At 35.8% G+C, this 21,698-nt stretch overlaps 1 protein-coding gene across 4 annotated transcripts; it reads right to left on the bottom strand.

The window, feature by feature from the left end:
• Window positions 1–76: 76 nt before the first annotated feature.
• Window positions 77–20,307, bottom strand: LOC106877824 (cytochrome b5 reductase 4). Of its 4 annotated transcripts, none has more exons than XM_014926848.3 (15): window positions 19,625–20,307; window positions 14,568–14,914; window positions 13,382–13,482; window positions 13,071–13,149; window positions 11,939–11,989; window positions 10,991–11,027; window positions 9,499–9,650; window positions 8,233–8,265; window positions 7,599–7,712; window positions 6,396–6,536; window positions 4,416–4,568; window positions 3,528–3,681; window positions 2,456–2,542; window positions 1,547–1,717; window positions 77–850 (listed from the first exon to the last, which is right to left on the bottom strand). In XM_014926848.3, exons 2-15 carry the CDS (start codon window positions 14,836–14,838, stop codon window positions 796–798), a joined length of 1,599 nt encoding a protein of 532 aa, XP_014782334.1. In that variant the 5' UTR covers window positions 14,839–14,914; window positions 19,625–20,307; the 3' UTR covers window positions 77–795. The 4 variants fall into 4 exon arrangements, with proteins under 4 accessions (XP_014782334.1, XP_014782335.1, XP_014782337.1 ...); XM_014926849.3 differs by lacking the exon at window positions 19,625–20,307 and adding an exon at window positions 18,183–18,442; XM_014926851.3 differs by lacking the exon at window positions 19,625–20,307 and adding an exon at window positions 16,731–16,870.
• Window positions 20,308–21,698: the final 1,391 nt, after the last annotated feature.

Raw genomic sequence — 21,698 nt, 5'->3', positions numbered from 1 at the left:
TTAGCCAACCCAAATATGAAAGAAAGACTTAAATAACTGAGGATTTAATTTTGGAATCAAAATATTACATCATTAATTCTGTTTATAATATTTATTAACAGTCCGATGTTCTCTCTCTCTCTCTCTCTCTCACACACACACACACACTATAACAATGAGATTAATCACAGCAAATTTACAGAAGGAATATCATTTTAACTGCTGCATGCTGTTCTCATATGTCAAACATGACTAAACAACCCAATGGTGAAAGACAGTCCAACACCATCTGCCATTTTTTTATTTGTAATGTAACTGGAATTACATCATTCACTGTGTCCTTTCTTCGATTAGGGTAGTAGGGTGTGATTTCAGTGAGATTTTACTGCTATTTCTAGCAGGTGAAGCAACTGCATGCATTCGCTCACTTTGTACCAAGCTGTTATGAATGGCCTTTCAATTAAGATGTTAGTAAATATATAATTAAACCTGAAAATATGATTTATCTTAGTAACAGGCAGCAAATTCAATGCCTACAATACCTCTAACCCCACTTCATCCCCTGGTAAAGACTACAGCCCTATGAAATCTATGCTCATAAAACAATTGTTGGCACTGGAATGGTGTTTTTTCTCTTCTCCCTTCTTTTGTCTTCGGAACATCATTTTGATGTCAACATGGAGTAATTGTTCTGTATTTTATGAGCGACTGTACGCATGTTACAACAATTATGGACGCCATACTGGGGTTAAATGAGGAAAAACAACAATTACACGGAGTGAGAGTGTCTGTTTGTTCAAGATGAAAAATGCTGGATTATCCTAAAAATGGATGTATATGTTGGTCACCGTATCCTTGTAATCTCGCTAATCTGGAAATATACAAATAAAAACTTTTATTAGAAAAATGCCTGGGATGATAAGAGTTAAAATATGACAAAATTAACTAGATTTAATCAATGTGGTTGAGACTCGTTAAAGGAACTGTAATAAATAAATGCTCTACATGGGTTGGTGAAGGGTAGTGGTTCTCAAACAGGGTTTGTATGAGATTTTGGTGTTAAAGTTTGTGAGCAATAAGTTGGTTATATTCCTACAACACACAATACATAGAATCTTAACAATTCTTTATACAATTTCTAATATTTAACTCTAAAAATATAATAGGACTTTTTTTAAACATCAAATGGCAATTGGGATCCATCTGAGTAAAATAGGTAAAAAAATGGTTGGGAACCACTGGGTTCATTTAGGTGTGAGAGGTCCTAGGTGGAAATAATTGTATCAATTACAAACTTTGAACTTCTGCTTATCCATTAACAATTAATCTAACCCAGTCAGGGGCAAACTGCAGCCCATGGAACTTTCTGAATGGCACAGCAATGGAAAATCAACCTCAAATTTCATTTTTCTTTTTAATCATGTGACCTCCATGATGATGAGCCATGTTTCATGTAGCTCACTTTTCAAAAATGGTTTCCCATGCCTGACCTAAGCCATATATTACTAGAAACTTGATTGAGAATACTGATGATGATTAAGAAGGTGATTTCAACAAAGGTATTTACCTCATAGTATTTGCAGTGAATGGTGAAGGACCACAGGCGCAGATTAACATATTCTGATCAACAAGTGAAGTAAATGGAGGTATATGCTGATTAGCCAACTCTTCATTTAAATGACCAACAGGACTAGACCATTGACTATCAGGCTGTGATAATACATATTTTACCTGAAATCTGAAGAAAAAAAAAGACCCAATAAATGCAACATGATTAAAATATGAACCAGTACAAATTCAGACAAGGATTTTATGTATATATATATATATATATATATTAGTGGTAATGAAAATCAGCAGTTAATTGAAATTGAATAGAAATGAGTTGTTGGGTTGTTTGTGACTGTGAAGTTCTGAAAGTGGGTACCTCTCCACCACTATTTACCTTTTTGTAGTTACTACTGTTTCAATTCTCACCTTCCCCTAAATGTGAGTAGCCATGTACCTCCTCTACACCAACAACAATGACTGCACCCAATTCATATGGTAATTTGTATAATCTTGAGCAGCACAATTAGTTCTGTAAAACAATTAATTTAGGGGAAGGCCACTCCAATGTAAAACCTACAGCTTGTTGGTCACTGCAACCATCTTAGCCCACTGAAACACTGTGGTCAGACCTCCAAGGGTAAAGAGTCGGACCAGATTACATGGATTAACTCTCACTTTAAAATTACAAAGTGCAGGCAGAAAATGTTGCAGTGTCAAGGATCAGTTTACAAAAACACTTGAGGTTGGTACCACTCTTCCGCATGTTCTTCAGGTATGAAGAAACTATCACTGTCTTTGCTAAGTTAATGAGAAATGGTGAAACTTCAAATAAACTGATAAACAAAATTGTATTAAAGCTAATACAGAAAAATTGATGAGTTACACTAAATGAATAAATTGATATTTATGAAAAATATTGAATTACCTTTCATCTTGATTTGATAGTTTATTGAACTCTTCTCGCCATATAATATCTTCTTGTGTTTTATTAAAGAAAATTAAGTTAACACATCTACAAAGATAAAATGGAAATGAAAATAGCATAAAAACCAAAAATGGTATACGATGTTATTCAAAAAGAATGAACTGATTTCATTATGCAATATTTTAATAAGGAAAAGAAATAGAAACCTCCAGATAAGTCACAAGTATTTACTCACAATCAACTTTTATTTCCTGTCTTACAAGTGTTCAATGTGGCCACCACCTGCAGCATGAGCAACATCAGTGTGATAAGAGAATTCTTTCCAGATGCATATCAACATATCAAAAGCAAGTTCATTATGAAACTAAAGAATGCTTGAGGCAATTCCAGAAGATATTGACATAGAAGGGAAATGGAAAAACTTCGATAAAGCATTCAACTAGACAGCCAAAGAAGAACACAGTGGCTTGTTATATGCTGATATGCATCTGGGAGGAATTCTCTTATTGCCTTGATGTTGCCCATGCTGCAGGTGGTGGCCACACTGAAAATTTGTAAGACAAGAAATAAAAGTTGATTGTGAGTAAATACTTGTGACTTAGCTGGAGTTTTCTATCGCTTTTCCTTATTTGCAGGTACTTAGAGATTTCACCAGTGCTGGTAACACAAAAAAAAAACAATATCCATTACACTCTGTGAAGTGATTGGTGTTAGGAAAGGCATCCAGCAGTAGAAGCTATGCCAAAGTAGACATTAAAGCTCAACACAGCTCTCTAGCTTGTCAAGTCGTGCTGAGCCATCCAACTCATGCCAGTATGGAAAAAGGGACATGATGATGATGGTGATGATGAACAAGTTTTGACACTGTTTCCATCTTGCAAATTCATTGACAAGGCTACAGAAGAAGACCCGGCACTATAGAAGAAGACATGTGCCCGAGGTGTCATGCAGTGGGATTGAACTAAAAGCTTTGTACTCAGGAAGCAAACTTCTTACCTTACAGCTATACCAATGAATTTTAAATATCAATAAACGATTCAGTTGAACATTAAACTTGGAAGATGGATTTTACCTGATATTTTTCTTTGGGTCATTTAAGGCATAATAGATAAGCCTGATCATTGGTGTTATACCAGTTCCTGCAGCAAACAGGATTAAATGGCTGCATTTCTCAAGTCTTGTTTCATCAAAGTTTCCTTCAAACAAACTTAATTTAATGGAGCTACCTAGAAAATAAAGAATATAGGGAATCAAAAATGCAAAAAAATTTCAAGTCTTATTTACTTGACAAACTCCCTTACACTGAACAAAACTCCAAGGATCTTTCTGGTTTTTGTCACTGTTTACAATTAACTTTAAAATATTTTTTTAATGTATCATATAGATGTAATTTTTGATGCTGAATCCAAATTTGCTATTAATTTATTCTAGAAAAATTTTGCAAAAATGTTACAGGTTGTGGTTATGATGATGCCACCCTTGATGATGATGTAGTAGTGGTGGTGGCAGTTTTAGTAGTAGTGGTAGCTGTAGTAGTAGTAGTAGCAGCAGCAGTGATGGTAGTAGTGTTGTTGTTGTTGGTGGAGATTTCAGTTTCTATCTACCAAATCCACTCACAGGGCTTTGCTCGGCTCAAGGCTATAGAAGGAGACACTTGCCCAAAGTGCCACGCAGTGGGACTGAAACCCTGTGGTTGGGAGGCATGCTTCTTACCACACAGCCATGCCTGCGCCTATAACAATGTTAAGAAAATAAAAGAGTTTAAGAAATCATCTAAAGATGCGTGTGTGTGTGTGTAGGAGAGGGGGGGGGGAGAAAGAGAGAGAGAGGGGGGAAAGAATGATGCCTGTTAATATATGTAACTTATATTCAAATGAAAAAGAATGGTTTCTTTGTTGCTTGCTTGAATCTTGCGTAAATGTGTAAGAACTTTTGTTTTGAAACTCAAAAACCAACTGACCACTTTTTAGTGTATTGATCCAGGACGTTAATGCTCCCTGCTCGTATATCTTTATCATGAGATATAGAAAATGGCCTTGGTCTGAAGCCATATCCTGATCCTCAGCTTGCATTGATGGTAGCACTAACGTGTATTGTCGATATAGTTCCGTATCTGATGGACAAGATAAAAAAAAATAATGAAGAATTTTGTTTCATATTCAAGATAATTTACAAAACAAAGACATTTAATATTACAACCAAAACAAAAAGAAGCCTTTTACATTTATGTGAATATATATATATATAAGGTTGAGGAGGGTATTGGATTTAACCAAACCCAGGAGGATACAGGTAATACCGAGTAAGTGCTGTATGCCGACTAGTTTGCCACAGTCGTTGTATGAACAGGATTGGGTATTATAAGTCGTGTATTAGCGTGTGTATATGTAAATATATAACAAATAATAAATGAGTATATGCATATATACGTACAGGTATGTGCATACCTACGTCTACCTGTATATATAGGTGCATAGCATGTGTGTTTGTAATGGTTAATTGAAAGTGGTCACACACTAGTAAAAAATTCTTCTGAAAAACGTAACATACTGATAAAAGATTTCATAAGATTGTTTTTAAAAAAAAACAAAAAAAAAATCACCTTTACACTTCAAAACTGTATTAAGTAATTCTCATAGACTTTCAAATATCATCATCATCATCGTTTAACGTCTGCTTTCCATGCTGGCATGGGTTGGACGGTTTGACTGAGGACTGGCAAGCCAGGAGGCTGCACCAGGCTCCAATCTGATTTGGTAAGGTTTCTACAGCTGGATGCCCTTCCTAAAGCCAACAACTCCGAAGATGTAGTGGATGCTTTTATGTGCCACTGGCACAGGAGCCAGTCAGGGGACACTGGGAACGACCATGCTTGAATGGTGCTTTTTACGTATCACTGGCCCAGGAGCCAGTCAGATATATATTTCTGTGTATGTGTAAGTGTTTGTACATATATGTGAAAGTGCATGGCTTAGTGGTTAGGGTGTTGCATTCATGACTGTAAGATTGCGGTTTCGATTCCTGGACTGGGGGTGATACTTTGTGTTCTTGAGCAAAACACTTCATTTCACATTGTTCCAGTCTACTCAGGTGGCAAAAGTGAGTAACTCTGCAATGGACCAACATCCTGCCCAAGGAGGCAAGGATACGTATACTCCAGAGTCTTGGAAACCAGCCTTAGGGCCTATGGCTTGGGAAAGACCTTTGATCTTTTTGATGTAAATTTATGTGAGTATGTGTGTGTGTGTATGCACATATATGTGTCTGTGTATACGTTTGCACTTCCCTGAAAATTATGACAAGCATGCATTTTTGTCATTTCTTCTGCCAATGAATCATCTGCTTGCGAATTCTGGTGCCACATAAAAAGCACCCATGCTGGCGCCATGTAAACATACCTGTGCCAGTGCTGTGTAAAAACACACATTAGGAAGGGCATCCAGCCATAGAAACCATGTCAAAACAGACATGGAGCCTGGTGCAGCTCTCTGGTTTGCCAGCGCCTTGTCAAACCATCCAACACATGCCAGCATAGAAAACGGATGTTAAATGATGATGATCATCATCATCATATAATGGCTTTTTTTGAGATGTTCCATCACCATCACCATCGTTAACATTTCGTTTTCCACACTGGCATGGATTGGACGGTTCAATATAAATATAAAATGAAAGGGTCAGACAGTTGCACCAAGTTCCAATGTCAGCTTTAGCATGTTTTCTACAGCTGGATGCCCTTCACAGAATGTACTGGGTGGTTTTTATGTGGCACCAGCATGAGTGAGGTCACCAAGTACCCATAAGACACCACCACCACCTCAACAAAAGTTGGGTATAATACAGAGCAATACAAAAGAAAGATACAGGGACAGAAGAAGCTGACTTGTATTGCTGCAGTCATTAATTCAAGCCTATCATTAACGTCAAAAAGCTGACTTACCTGAAATTGTGTGATAAACGCGTAAATGAAATCCAATTGGTACAGTCATTAAACAACCTTCTGGTAATGATATTCGGAATAATTTAGTGTCATGTGTTAATTGCTTCACTGTGTCTATGATACAATCTCTTGAAAGAGTTTCTGAAACACATATAAAAATTATTTTAGGGAAAAAAAAAAATACATTTTTTAAATTTTTACATTTTAAATATCTTATCTCTTATCTTTTACTTCTTGTTTCACCCATTAGTCTGTGGCCATGTTGGGGCGTCACCTTGAAGACTTTTGAATTGAACGAATCGATCCCAGTACTTTTTTTTGAAGCCTGGTACTTATTCTATCGTTCTCTTTTGCTGCACTGCTAAGTTATGGGAACATAAACACACCAACACCAGTTGGGACAGACACACACAAATATATATCTACGATAGACTTCTTTCAGTTTTGGTCTACCAAATCCACTCACAAGGCTTTAGTCGATATGAGGGTATCATAGAAGACAATTGCCAAAGATGCCATGCAGTGGGACTGAACCCAGAACGATGTGGCTGGAAAGCAAGCTTCTTACCACACAGCCACACTTTTATAAATTAATTTAAAGAATCTTATTTTTAATTATTGTTAAGATAAATAATACGAATATTTAATCATCCTCATCATTTTAACATCCACTTTTCCATGCTTGCATGGGTCAGACAGAATTTGCTGAGGTGGATTTTCTTTTTACAGTTAGATGCACTTCTTGTCGTAAATCCTCACCTATTTCCAAGCAAGGTAATATTTCTCCATGACCCGACATGTTTTTCATTGAAGATTGGAAACAAAGGACATGACAGGAACATTCATTTACAGTTATCACATGAAGTCAAGGCAAGGAAACAGTAACACACACATACATATATAAGCATGGAAAACCAAACATTAAATGACAAGAAAGTTTGGGCTCATGGATGCCAGTGTCGTGTAAATGCACCCATGCCGGTGCTGAGTAAAAGCACCCAGTACACTCTGTAAGGTAGTTGGCATTAGGAAGGGCATCCAGCCACAGTATCATGCCAAAGCAGGCATAGAGCCTGGGCAGCTCTTCAGCTGACCAACTCTTGTCAAACCGTCTAACTCATGCCAGCATAGAAAATGGACATATGATGATGATGAATTAAAAATAATAATAAATTGAAACAAAACAATGTAAAACAAACTGACCTGGGTGAGTCTTTGTGAAATTTTGTTCAAGGATTTCTCCTAATGAAGGCCAATGAATTAAAGGATTTTCTTTCTTAAGAACAATTTGAACAGCTCCTGACTGCATCACTGTCACTGAAACGACAAACCCATTTTCCATTTAGATACTCCATGAGGATTTGTGGTGTTCTAAGATGCTGCTATTGTTGATTTATCTAAAATTCCAGCTCCATCTGTGGTGGTGTTCTAGGAAGGAGATGTAGTTGTTTTATTCAACATCTGGGTGGTTCCAAGATTGTGGGCATTGGCTAAACACTTCTTCCCTTGAGTTTAAAAAGGTTCCCAAGTCAAGTGAGTTTTTTAGGATACATGTCTTCTCTGCCAAACAAAGCTTACAATGTCTACTCCTGTTTACATAAGTCCCTGAGGCCTGAGCAGAAGACATTTGCCCAAGGTGCTGCACAGAAGGACTGAACCTGGAACCATGAGCTTGGGAAGTAAACTTCTTACTGCACAGCCACACCTGTACCAACAATAACATTTTATAATGAATTCCCCCCAAACTACTCCAATTAAATTTTATTGGCCTTGTGTCCCCTCTAATCATTTTAACAGGGACAAAAAAAATAAAACTATAAATTAAAAATTCACAAACCTTTGTAAGTAGATGTAATTTCTTCTGTTAAATCTAAAATATAAATAAAGCAAAGATTAATAAATACTCACTAAATGTTGCCTCGACCATCATTATGGATTTTGTTTGTGTTTGGAGTTTCATGTATCTCACACATATTTTGACATCAAGTCTAGTTTATGGGAATAAAAAATTATGAGTTTGTTGCATGATAAGTTTGTGGATATCATGTAATGTCCTGGACATGTATGATGCTTGTATATCTATGTGCTGAAGGAGACCGGCATGAGGGTATGTGTCTTTTATGCCTTTTATGCATACAGTTAATGTCCATGTTCAGAGAAGAAAACCTGGTAAAGGTGGGTGGGGAGGGATCTTCTTTGAAATTTCAGAGTGTGAAACAATGCTTATATATGCAGAGAGAGAAGGTTTCATCCCTAATGTTTAAAATATTAGCTTTTGAAGTGATAATATTTAGTTAACTAAAATCAATGATGTACACACATGCTATCAGTATAGAAAATCATTCATTCTTCTTGCACATCACTTTCTCTCTCTAAAAATAATAATTTCTTTTTGGTGATTTCAAAAAATGATTTTATTTGAACACATGATGTGCCCTGGCAGTAGTTGTTGTAATGGAGATAATCCCTACTAAATTATTATAAGTTAGAATTTTAAATCTAAGAGTAACAAAGAAGATGCAAAGAATATATACATTTAACTTTTTTCCTCTCCTCATTACAAAGATCTTAAATTTTCTCATCATATGCAACCACGTATAGTACCGTTTCATCCTTATTTGAAATTACCAGCATGACATAACCCAAGGTAAAAATTAATAAAATTAAACATATGAAGTTAGTTTAGAAGACATTCATGGAATGTTTTGTTTTTCCTGTTTTTCTTCAGCAGATGGGGTAGACAATTTTGTTTTAACCAACAGTATGCTAATAACCAATTATCAAGAAAGAATGAAAGTGTTAGAAAATAATTAGTTCCTGCCTTCACATAAGTTGATCTTCTATCTGCTCACACTTGCGAGGGTCATGGTTTGTCTTGGTTTGCTCCTTCCTTGCACTCTACAATTTCCTTACACATTCCTTTGTTTCCACCTCTCTGCTACTCACCCTCCCATATATACTACATGTATGCATGCTTTCTCAAAATTTATAACCCCAAACAGGAATTATCACTTATGACTGTCTTATGAAATAAAATTTTCAAAACTAAATTCAATAGTCTAAAGTTTTCATTTTCTATGAGATTGGTTAAAATTGTACTTACTGATGTGCATTTTAAACATTTTTGGTTTAATAAATGTATAAAGATGTAAGTCATTATCATTACGATCAACAATAACATATTCTGATTTCATAGAAGTGCAATGTGTATAGAGAACTACTGTAACTGAGGTTTCACTCTGGAACCAATCAGAACTGAAAATAGATTTACAATATTGTAATCAATAAATTAAATAGATTCAGTAACATTAATATAATTGAAAGAAACAAACTAAAAAGAATACCACAACTATTTTATCAACTAAAATCAGTAGAAATCAGTCCACAAAGGGGATTATTAAGAGAACATTAACAAAAACAAAACTCCCCAATCATCTTTCCAGATAATCTCTGAGATAATCAGTGAATTACCATATTTTCTGACGTACAAGTCAAATTCTTCAGACCAAAATTTACAGCCAAAAGAAGCAGGTCGACTTATACACCACGATGACTTCATAGGCACAAGAGTTCCATGTGAAATGCAGTTGAATTTGGAAAGATGGTGATTATGTTTGAATGTTTAGACTACATACTACATCAACTTGTATGCTGGGAAATACATGAACCTGTATAAAATCCGTACAAATTTGTATTGTACAGAGAATAGCTGATGATGTCTATTAACTGAACATCAAATGGGTGCCACTGTGCAGCAGACTTTGATACATATATTATAGAAATATTAATCGTGATGGCACCGTCGCCTTCCTGGCACATGTAAAGACATTCGAGCGAGATCGTTGCCAGTGCTGCTGGACTGGCTCCTGTGCAGGTGGCACGTAAAATACACCATTTTGAGCGTGGCCGTTGCCAGTACCGCCTGACTGGCCTTCGTGCCGGTGGCACGTAAAAGCACCCACTACATTCTTGGAGTGGTTGGCATTAGGAAGGGCATCCAGCTGTAGAAACTCTGCCAAATCAGATTGGAGCCTGGTGTAGCCTTCTGGTTCACCAGTCCTCAGTCAAATCGTCCAACCCATGCTAGCATGGAAAGCGGACATTATTCGACGATGATGATTACAACTGCATATAGAAATAAATGGCTTGAATTTAAAACAAAGGACTAAGAGAAATTAATGCTAGTTTTCCCACGGTTATCATCATCATTTAACATCCATCTTCCAAGCTGGCATGGATTGGATGGTTTGACAGGAGCTGGTAAACCAGAGGATTGCACCAGGCTCCACTGTATATTTGTAACTAATCACAATCTGTACTTTAATTTTCTGTAATATTCAAATACAATATTTTTCTAATTTTGGCATAAGGCAAACAATTTTGAGGGGAAGTGTGAGTGAATTTCATCGACCCCAATGCTCAACTGGTACTTATTTTAATGAGCCCCAAAAGGATGAAAGACAAAACTGATCTCAGTGACTGTTAAGTATTTTGTCTGGTGCAGTAAGGATTCTGGCTGCTCACTGCCTTTATTCAGCTATAATATTAAGGGTTTAACTCTATAACTATTGGAATCAAAGATCTATTGGACTTACCTTGGTTGTTTGCTAGTGGCAGGCGGTTCTTTAAAAACTGATAATAAAAAAACATATTATAATAATTAATTATAATAGTAGTGAGTAGAAAATAATTAGTAATGTACCAGTATAAAGATGAAACTGTTACATTCATAAATCAAATAATTTTTCATCTTACCAAGTCAAATGAACAATTGTTACAGACGCATGAGTGGCTGTGTGGTAAAAAGCTTGGTTCCCAACCATGTGGTTCTAGGTTCAGTCCCACCGTGTGGTACCTTGGGCAAGTGTCTTCTACTATAGCTTCAAGCCAACCAAAACCTTGTGAGTGGATTTGGTAGATGGAAACTGAAAGAAGCCTGTCATATATATATATATATATATATATATATATATATATATATATATATATGTATATATATGTATATATTTATGTGTGTGTGTGTGTGTTTGTGTTTGTCACTGCCCTCACCATCGCTTGACAACTGATGTTGGTGTGTTTACGTCTCCGTAACCTACCAGCTCACCAGAAGAGACTGATAGAATAAGTACCAGACTTACAAAGAATAAGTCCAGCAGTCGATTTCTTTGACTAAAAGGCAGTGCTCCAGCATGGCCCCAGTCAGACGACTAAAACAATTAAAAGAAAAAAAAAATAATGATTTCAAATTTTGACACAAGGCCAGCAAGTTTGGGGAGGAAGTAAGTCGATTACATCGACCCCAGTGCTCAACTGGTGTTTATTTTAACGACCCCCGAAAGGATGAAAGGCTAAGTCAACCTTGGCGGTGTTCAAACTCAGAACATAAAGGCAGATGAAATGCTGCTAAGCATATTGCCCAATGAGCTAATGATTCTGCCAGCTTGCTACCTTTGTCCTCAATAAAAAAATTTTTTTAAAAAAACAGAAAGACCTTCTTAAAAATACTTTTAAAAATCTGATACCAAAATTTATAATTTTTTTACCTGGAGGTAACACAGGAGTGGGAAAGTTTAGTCTTGAACTGAAATTTTTCTCTGAAAAATGGAAATAAGAGAAACATATTATAATTTGTGTGACATGTTTATTCATTATAATCGTAAGAACTGCCTGGCATCCATGTTGATGGTACAGAAAAGACACCCAGTATATTCTGTAGAGTGGTTGACATTAGGAAGGGCATCCAGCCATAGAAACCAAGCCAAAACACACTGGGGCAAAGTCGACCTCGGCGGAATTTAAACTCAGAATGTAAAAGCAGGTGAAATACCGCTAAGCATTTTGCTTAACGAGCTGACAATTCTGCCAGCTCGCCACCTTAACCTCAATAATAATAATAGTAACAAAAATAAGAATAAATGCCCTGATGCAGTACCAGGCAGTGGCTCTCATGGCTTCTGACCTTAACTGAATGGAAGTGTTATCATGTACATTGTTTTGTCTTGGTATAAAAAGATGGACTACAGCAAATATTCTGCTCAATACCACAGATTTGCTTGTCAGTTGTTTGACCTTAACCAGTTGAGCATGTCCCTTCGTGGCTGACGATATGTGCATCTCTGATCACGAGCAGAAGTAGTGGGGGAGCATCATAGCCATGTATTGAGAGGAATTCTTTGGGGGTTTGGATTATTTACCTTTGAAAACATCTGTGTTTTGTTCAACATCTTTAAACATTGCTCAACATCTTTAAACATCTTTGCTCAACATCTTTAAACATCTTTGTTCAACATCTTTAAAAAGTCCCTTATTCAGGGACCTTTTGAGCGAGATGAGCAACTCAACCTGAAGAAAATTCTAATTAGGCCCACCTGCAAGGTCGAGCACTGTTTATCTTGCTATGAGATCACCATGTTGCATATACAGGGTTGTGATGCATGTGCCTGGTGTACCCTTATCAAATGGGTAGTCATGATGGGTATACTGGGCTTCATATATTCTACCCCAGTGTCACTTTGATGGCATGCACTGCTCTCTCACTCAATAATAATAATAATAATAATAACAATAATGGTTTCAAATAAGAAATATTGAAATTCAGTATTTGCCTGGTACTTTATTCTACTCCCTACCCACCTAAAATTATGTATTAAAAGAAATGCATAAAACAACACTTACTTTCAAAGATCTGTTCACTCTTCAACTGTCCAATGTAACACTTCTCAAGCATAGAATTGACATTAACCCAACGATGGATCTAAATAAATAGAATCACAGATGAAACGAAGAACATTCACTTTTCTCAGATACTACAAAATGAATTAATGTTCATTTTTTTAAAGAACTTAGTGGAGAAAAATGCCAGCTTGAAGACAAAACAGGTAGAATATTTTGGCCGGATATGGCCAGTTTAAATGCTAAAGGGTTAAAGAGTTGAAGCAAAAATGCTTGAATCTTTTAAAGCGACAAAAGAAATTAAATGTTTTTACCTCATCAAACAGCTGGGTTCCATCTTTACCGACACCACGCATTAACTCAGCAATACCTCCAGGATGATACTCCATATATGGTGTGACATTATATACTCTACCTGAAAGAAATCATAAACTATTCATAAATGTCAGTGATCTTTTGTATTATGTACATAAAATGGCGAACATCAAAATAAAAAACAAACAATGAGCCAAACCATTTACACAGTGAAGTCCAGTTTCCTTCATCTTGTATGTAATGTTACATACGAACACAATATAAGGGGTATGGAGTTGCATCATCATCATCATCATTTTACCTTTCATCCTTTCGGGGTTGATAAAATAAGTACCAGTTGAGCACTGGGATCAATATAGTCAAATTATCCCCTCCCCCACCCACGAAATTGCTGGCCTTGTGCAAAATTTTGAGACCAATATTAATTATATGAACAAGGCAGTGAGCTGGCAGAATTGTTAGCATGCCGGGCAAAATGCTTACTCACATTTTGTCCATCTTTACATTCTGAGTTCAAATTCCACTGATGCTGACTCTGCCTTTTATTCTTTTGGGTGGGGTCAACAAAATAAGTACCAGTTGAGCACTGGGGGTCAATAGAACTGACAACCCCACTCTCGGGAAATTGCCAGCCCTGTGCCAAAATTTGAACCCAATATTTATCAAGTATGATTTTGCTGTGATGAGAGTCACGATGCCCCCTTGTGAGAGATAGACTGGTCCGAGTAAAGTATAAATGGTAACAATCCAAGTGAGATTCAGAGTTTGGAATCAAGTAAAGTTCATGTTAGTTTGCAGTGAAGTCAGAAGGTGTCGGTTGGTCAATTCACAAGGAATATTGTTCGTTGGTTTGTAAAGAGATTTGTTAGTCCATTGCGTTGTTTTTACTGTTGTCTGGTTATCTTATTTATTGTACATAACAAATTACGTTACAACAGATTTATATGATAATTTTTTATGAGCTTAAAACTCATTAGCAATCAACATGTCTTGATTAAAGAAAACCAATGATTGCTTATAAGCTTTAAGCTTATAAAATATTATTATTATTATTATTATTATTTACAGAATTGTAAAACTTGGCACTGCTTATCAAATCACGGGCGAAAACACACATGACTTATATAGCTTTGTTGAGTATTTCAAAGGAATTTATTAATGGTAAACTAAAGGAAAAATATTTACCTCTTATAGCCATCCATGCATCATTCTCAGTATTGTGTTTCCGCAGTTCTTCTGGGGTGACATCAATTACCTTTCCCCCGATTCCAGTAAGGTCTTCACCACTTCGTGATAAGCGTATCCAGTCCATTAAAGATCGGCATTCCTTCAGAGCAACTTTGTTGCGTCCACCCGAAGACATCGAAGATGATGAAGAACGCTGCTGGGAATTGGCAGCAGGAAACTGAGGAATCATGTTCTTTGCAGCTTGCTGTTTGTCAACTGACTTGTCCATGCAGCTATTATTTCTACCTGCACCGTTAGGACTAACTGGTCTTGATCGAGACTTGCCACACCCCAGTTTGAATTATCTGCAAAGAATATTTAAAATAAAAGCAAAGAAAAAGAAAAATATAGTTCCAAATAAATGAAAAACGAATGTTTAGGCAACAATAAATTGGGTAAAACACCATCATGTGGCAGAAATACCATATATGATGGCATATAAGATGCACATTTTCCAAAATAAAAAACAAATGAAAAGAAAAATACCTCACTTTGGGCCCTACATGCAAAGTTGAACCTTCCATAAGCTAATTTTGTTCCTGAATGTACTAAAAAATTTTTTCCTGGATATGTGTTGTTGAAACTGGGGTGAGGTGCATCTAACATGCCTGTGTGTCTTTTATGCCAGTAATATAAAGACAGACAAGCTTTACTGTAGATAGTTGCTGTAACCCTGTAGCGTTTAAAATGGCCATATCCAGCCAAAATATACCTCCTGTTTTATGGTCAAACTGGCTTGATCTAAGCTCTAACATCTACCCTATAATGCCATTCTAAAAATAGACAATAACATCATCAAAATCTCAAAGCCATGAGACAATACATGATTAATTCAAAACAACATGAATAAATAAGCTTCACATTTGGCAGAGTAATTTGAACGCAAAAGGGTTAACATTTTCAAAGTGTGTAATAAATAAAAATTTATTTTATTTCTTTTTTATGTTCATTTTCATTATTGGTTCTGTTTTTAATAATTATTTCAATAATTCATACACCTGTCCTCAGTATGACTTTAAACGAATCATTAATGAACTATTATTTTATTGATTCATACATCAGTCCTTAGTATGAGTTTAAACTGCATCTGATGGTAGGGTCTTGGTTCCAGAGCCCCAGGGTTATGAAGAGTGTTAAATAACCTCTTAGACAATACTGTTCCCAGGTCTATTCTAACTCTGAGTAGTAGCACCTGTCACAATCCCTGTTATAGGTTAATTAGCATGTAACCTACCTAAGCCAGGATACGTTGCAATCACAGGATGCAGCATAGTGGATGAGAACTACTATGGTAACTGAACGTATGAAATCAATGGCAAATATCACTAGATGCTGAACAGATGAACAGACAAAAAAACCGTCGACAGCCAGGATCAACCAACTCAGTTACTGAACTACTGCTGTCATCTGTAGTCATAGCATGTGCAAAGAGATATTTAGTTAGCAAAAGACCAATGTGACTAAAACGGAAGCCAGATGTTCGTACCTCATCACTTGGTCAGAACGTCTGGCAGGAAAAAATTGGTTTGGTTCAGGCAAGCTGCCCGGAGAGGTTGATTCATTCATCAACTCTGAATATTTGAAGACTCTCATCTTCTATTTGAACCCCTCACCCTACTGTTCGCTACCTCCTGGTGGCCAACTTTATTACCTTTTCCAGTCATTTGAATAGTAAAGTGGGCACAAACATATTTGATGTAATAAGCTACGAAATGTCAAGAAAAATCATTATCAAAATAACAAATTGGATTAACAAAAAACAAGGGAGGCAAATCTGAAATCTTTCTGAAAAAATAGCGGACATTGGGAAGTAAGTCTGATATTTGGAAATATGAGGATAACTCCAGGAGCATGTTTCGACCTCATCAGTAAAGTTTAGCTTAACTGCTACTGCAAGACCTCAGAATGACTCGAGATATAATTCCAGGTTGGATGTATATATATATATATAACTGAAATGGTGTATGGTATCAGTTATATATGAACAGTGGAAAATATGGTGGTGTATGACCGTTATGTAAACTTTGTAAGAAGGCTGATGTGTAGTTGTACTAATGAGGGCCTCATATATTCAACGGGTCCACATCGGGTCAACTAGTAAATACATATTTAATAACGAACCATGTAATCCATAATCTCGAAAGCGTTTTTCTGTAAAATGCTGGAGGTGACGGGGTGATGAAATTACCGCACCAAAAATAGTATTTTGTGGCATATTAGACGATCACCGTAATTCATTCAACGTAAAAAAATTTTTCAACGATTCCGGAATGGGGGCGGGATCCGTTTCCCACCCACTCTTTTTTTTTTTTTTCGAAAAAAAAATAAGGGGTTTGCGGCACATTAGGAGATGAGGGTACTTAATTCCAGGCAAAAAATCCGAGGTATTTTTTTTTCTTAGTGAAACTCGTGCGGCGGTACTTCCCAAAATTTACCGAAATAACTATGCCTATGCATTGTAATACCTAGACTGTTATGTGTGATAGAAAGTAGGCTGCTCTATATATCACATGTGATACATACATGTTTCCCTAGCGTCCATCAGGAACGTCTTAACAGCATTTTAGTCCTATAGTATATACGTATTGACAGTAAGCTACAGTATACATAGACCAGCATTGGGTCCCTAAACCTAGACAACTGTTCAATGCCCAAGCTTTTAGATGACACAGGAGTCCAAGCATCATATAGGATACACATTCCCAATTGTTTCAACCACCAGGATAACTTACAAAAGAATAGCCTTATATTACTAAGATTGCGCATGCAATAACATTAAAAATATCGATGTTTCTGAAAGTTACGAGGAAACAAAGTTGGTGGAGCACACTTGTGTAGGTATGCTACCGTCCTAAAATAAAAATCCGGACTTTTTAAAATTTTAATTTTGTATTCAAATTTTTGGATTTATTTTTCACTCAGAATCAGTAAAAGAGAGGGCAGTCCCTAACAGGGACACTCTAAGATTGGCAGTAGGCAGGTGACAGTCTAATGTGATTTAAAAATTAAAATGTTAATTTAAACTCGAGAACGAAAATATTGGATCCAGAAGAAGACGGAAAAAATCAACACATTTTTCAGTTGTTTTCGCTTTTTCTTTCATTGTTTTTATGAAAGATTTTTTTACACGTGTGATGTCATTAATTAATGATGTCGTTGTGTACAAGACACATACTGACAATTACTCCTACGATCTAAGGGACTTAAATGAAACGTGACATTTTTACTAACTTTTCTCCCCGTGATGTCATTTCTATCCCCCAAAATACTACCCCTATCTTTTCCTCATCATCGCACGGCAGACCTTATCTGTTTTTACGATTTATAATTGTCACACTTTTACACCAAAAGTATCCATTTCTCTTGTGCAATACCTGAAATAATAGGCGATCTTTCGTTTGCCAAATAATGTAACAATTAATATTATAGTACGTGTACTTTTATTATCTAGTAGAGAAACAACATTGATTTCCCAGAAACTTTGGTTCCAAATCCATTCCGGATTAGGCTTACTTATTTTTCCGAACCCAGAGTGGTCACACTGAAAATTAAACAAATATTAAGCTTACTTACGTAATTAAATGGCATACAGGTATTTGTAAATTAGTATAAATGATACATGTTCATTAATTCTGTACTGCGCAAGGTATCAGTAAACTATTCTAGCGGCCGCGGGAATTTGAAGTTCCTACTCGTGAATTAGTGCAGAACATAAGAGGTTCCGGAAAATCAGTGTCCAGAAAATCGGTGTTTGTACCTAATGAGATATCGAGCATAACAAGTAGAGCTGCTGTCATAAGCTCACATTCGTTCAAGATATCTCTCTCTCTCTCTCTCTCTAAATATTAAAAATAAACCATATTATGTAAACATTAACCAAAATATTTTCAAGAGGTTATGGGCCAACAGGTTTTGGGATCTGACGATACGCCATAAAGCTAAACCCTTTAAGGACGGGAAACCTAAAGTAATCCCATAAACCGGCCTCCCCCATTTTTAATATATATATATATATATATACTGACAGAAAATTATACATCAGTGCCTTTTAATAATTACCATCTTTTTGACTTTTGGGAATAAATTACGAGAAACAGATTCTTACATTTCGTAAGACGAAGTTGAAAATGAAATATCAATTAGTAGGCAGCTCTAGTATCTAATTTAATGTTTTATTATTAGGAGTTCAAATAAGGCGAGCGTCAAATTTTAGTCCCCGCCCCGGGTCGATAAAACAATTACCAGTACATTGTTATTGATACAATTGACTGCACTTCTCTTTAAAAGTTGGGTATCCAGACGGGACAGTAACACGACCCAAGCTGGCTCTGACAATAATACAGGTATCAATAATCTATAGAATTACACCCATTCAAGCATCATATTTAAATAAAACGTGTGGAAAACCTTTCCGTGATGTTGGTAGTTATTAGTAAGTCAACTGATAATATTATAAGATCTACTGAAAGCAGGTTATTGATCACTAAAGAAACAGGTTTTACTTCTGATTGCACAAGTTATTTTTTTATAAACAAGCATTATGTGAAGCGAAATTAAAAGAAATCACAGATTTAAATAGGATTGACTGATGAAGTTCATATAATTTTTTAAAATTTAAACTTTTAATTTCTTTTCGGTAGGTTCCAGGCTTCTGATTTATAAAAAAGGAAACTGGGAGGTTATGATGTTCATACATTTAACAAGGGTATTATTAAAAGGCGGAATGGGATTGGTTTCCACTGAAAATCGGGACTTAGTTTTGAATTAAACAAGGTGTATAGCACAGAGGTAAGACGTGGGGCCGCCTTAAGGCAAAAGTTAAGCAAATAAGTGTTTTATATAAGTTTTTTTTTTTTTTTTGCTTAATTCATAATTAATTTGGCAATTTGACATTATTAAATCTTCCAATATGATGAAATAGTTTTTTTTTTTTTTTAATTTTAAGTTACCATTAGCAATATATATGTCAGGAAGCAGATAAATAAACCAGAAACGAAGAAAGAGTAACGCCTTACCTTTAGGAAACTGACGAAAGAAGGAAGTGTGACGACATAAACCGATTCCTGCGCTTAAGACCAAAGTTAACGGTACCTCTGGTTAGAATCTGCTGTTGTTGATAAACAAACCTTAATCAGGAAGCAACGATAATTCTATTAATCAACTATAATTCTTGCCTGACTAGACATAATAATATTTATTTTACTCATATGTCGTTGGAAGACAGAGCTGAATACAAGCTTAAACGTGATCGAAGCATTCTGAACATAATGAACACAGGATGCTAACAATAGCGATATTGTTCAAGAAAAGAGGTCTTGCAGTGAGGATATAGCAGTCAACTGCTATATATGGTAGTGTTTATTTATTTTTCATATAACAGACCATGTCAGTGTTGGTGTAAGATGGTTTGGTTGAGTATGGACAACTACTGTAGCACCTTGTAGGTCCAGCAGACATACCATCAATAATGTTCAACACGGGAGGCTTCACTAATTTCAAAAGTAGAGTTTAATGTGAACAAAATGGTCTGTGGTTGATTAAACTCTAGCTTAGCTTGTCTAGAAAATGGTTTCAGTCTCTGACTGGTCATTTCATTGCATTGAAGATGAAAATGACCGGCGAAAGAGATCATTACATACATACACAAGCACACACACACATGTATTGTCTGTGTGTCTGTGTGTGTGTATATATATATATATATATATATATATACATACATACATACATATATATATATATATATATATATATATATATATATATATATATATATATATACATGGACGGGAAACCAAAGGGAATCCCATAAACCGGCCTTCCCCATTTTTAATATATATATATATATATACACACACAATATATATATATATATATATATATATATATATATATATATATATATATATATAAATACTTTTAAGATTCTTTTATTTATTTTCGGTAGTTGGATTGCAGCCATGCAGGGGCACCGCATTGTAGTGTTAGTCGATGGAACCATCTTCAGTGCTTATGTCGGTCTCTTGCCGAATTGTTACGTAAAGAGGAGGGACGTAAACAAACTAGCACCGGTTATCAAGCGTTAATGGAGCGATGGACAGAGATACACGCACACACGCCTAGATATATACACTCATATACATACTTACATACAAAATTCACTTTAAAAGTATTGAATGACCCATGATTATAAAGACACGAAGATGCCATGTAGTGGTACTGAACCCGAAATTATGTGGTTGCGAATCGAACTTCCTGACCACGCGGCCTGCCTGCCGTGTGTGTGTGTGTAAACAGATTTTTCCATGAAATAATTTAATAAAATATAGAGCATGCCTGCTTCAGTAGGTTCCGTTATACCTTGTGGTGTACGACCAGTTGCTGTAATAAAAAAAAAATCCCCCACAAATGATTTCAATTGTTTAAGCAGAAAGATTTGGAAGAATTAGAAGTTCTCCAGTAATTTTCTTTCATATAAAATAAATGTTTATGTTAATTTAGGAATTTGCCAGCAAAATCTTATAAAATGACAATGTTCTAAAAGATATACATGTTTATATGTTATATACCAGTGCTACTCAAAATGGTGGTCCGTGGACCGGTGCCGGTCCGCGAGCCATCAGCTGCCCGTAGTCGGCGAGTTTCCAGAAAAGAAACATTATAAAATGCTTATGTAATATTGTATTAATTGTTTACAAGATAAATAAAAGATAAAATTGTCAACTTTTATTATATTCATTATATATATTGTTTCCGGTATAAATTAATATTGGCACATTGGAAGAAAAAAAAACTGCCGGTATGCCACATCAGATAGTTTGAGAAGCACTGTTACGTATGAAAATGAAATTTCCATATAATCGGAATCTATTAAAAAATGAATTATCCACATACAAAACATTGGGATACCCAAAAAAGTCAAATAACCTCCAAATTAAACGTGGGGAACCCTCTTCCTGGAAGACTTCTTGTTGACATTCTTCAAATGAAACTTCTTCGAAGCTGAGCCATCAAACAACACAGAACTTACCATTCTTTTCCAATTTATGAACGCTTCTCAACGATACAAGCCTCGCTTGTGACCGTTCG

The sequence above is a fragment of the Octopus bimaculoides genome, chromosome 19 (assembly GCF_046866305.1).
Source record: "Octopus bimaculoides isolate indiv1 chromosome 19, ASM4686630v1, whole genome shotgun sequence".
Lineage (NCBI taxonomy): Eukaryota > Metazoa > Mollusca > Cephalopoda > Octopoda > Octopodidae > Octopus > Octopus bimaculoides.
The sequence above is the reverse complement of the archived record's forward strand: the minus strand, read 5'-3'. Positions and strand labels throughout refer to the sequence as shown.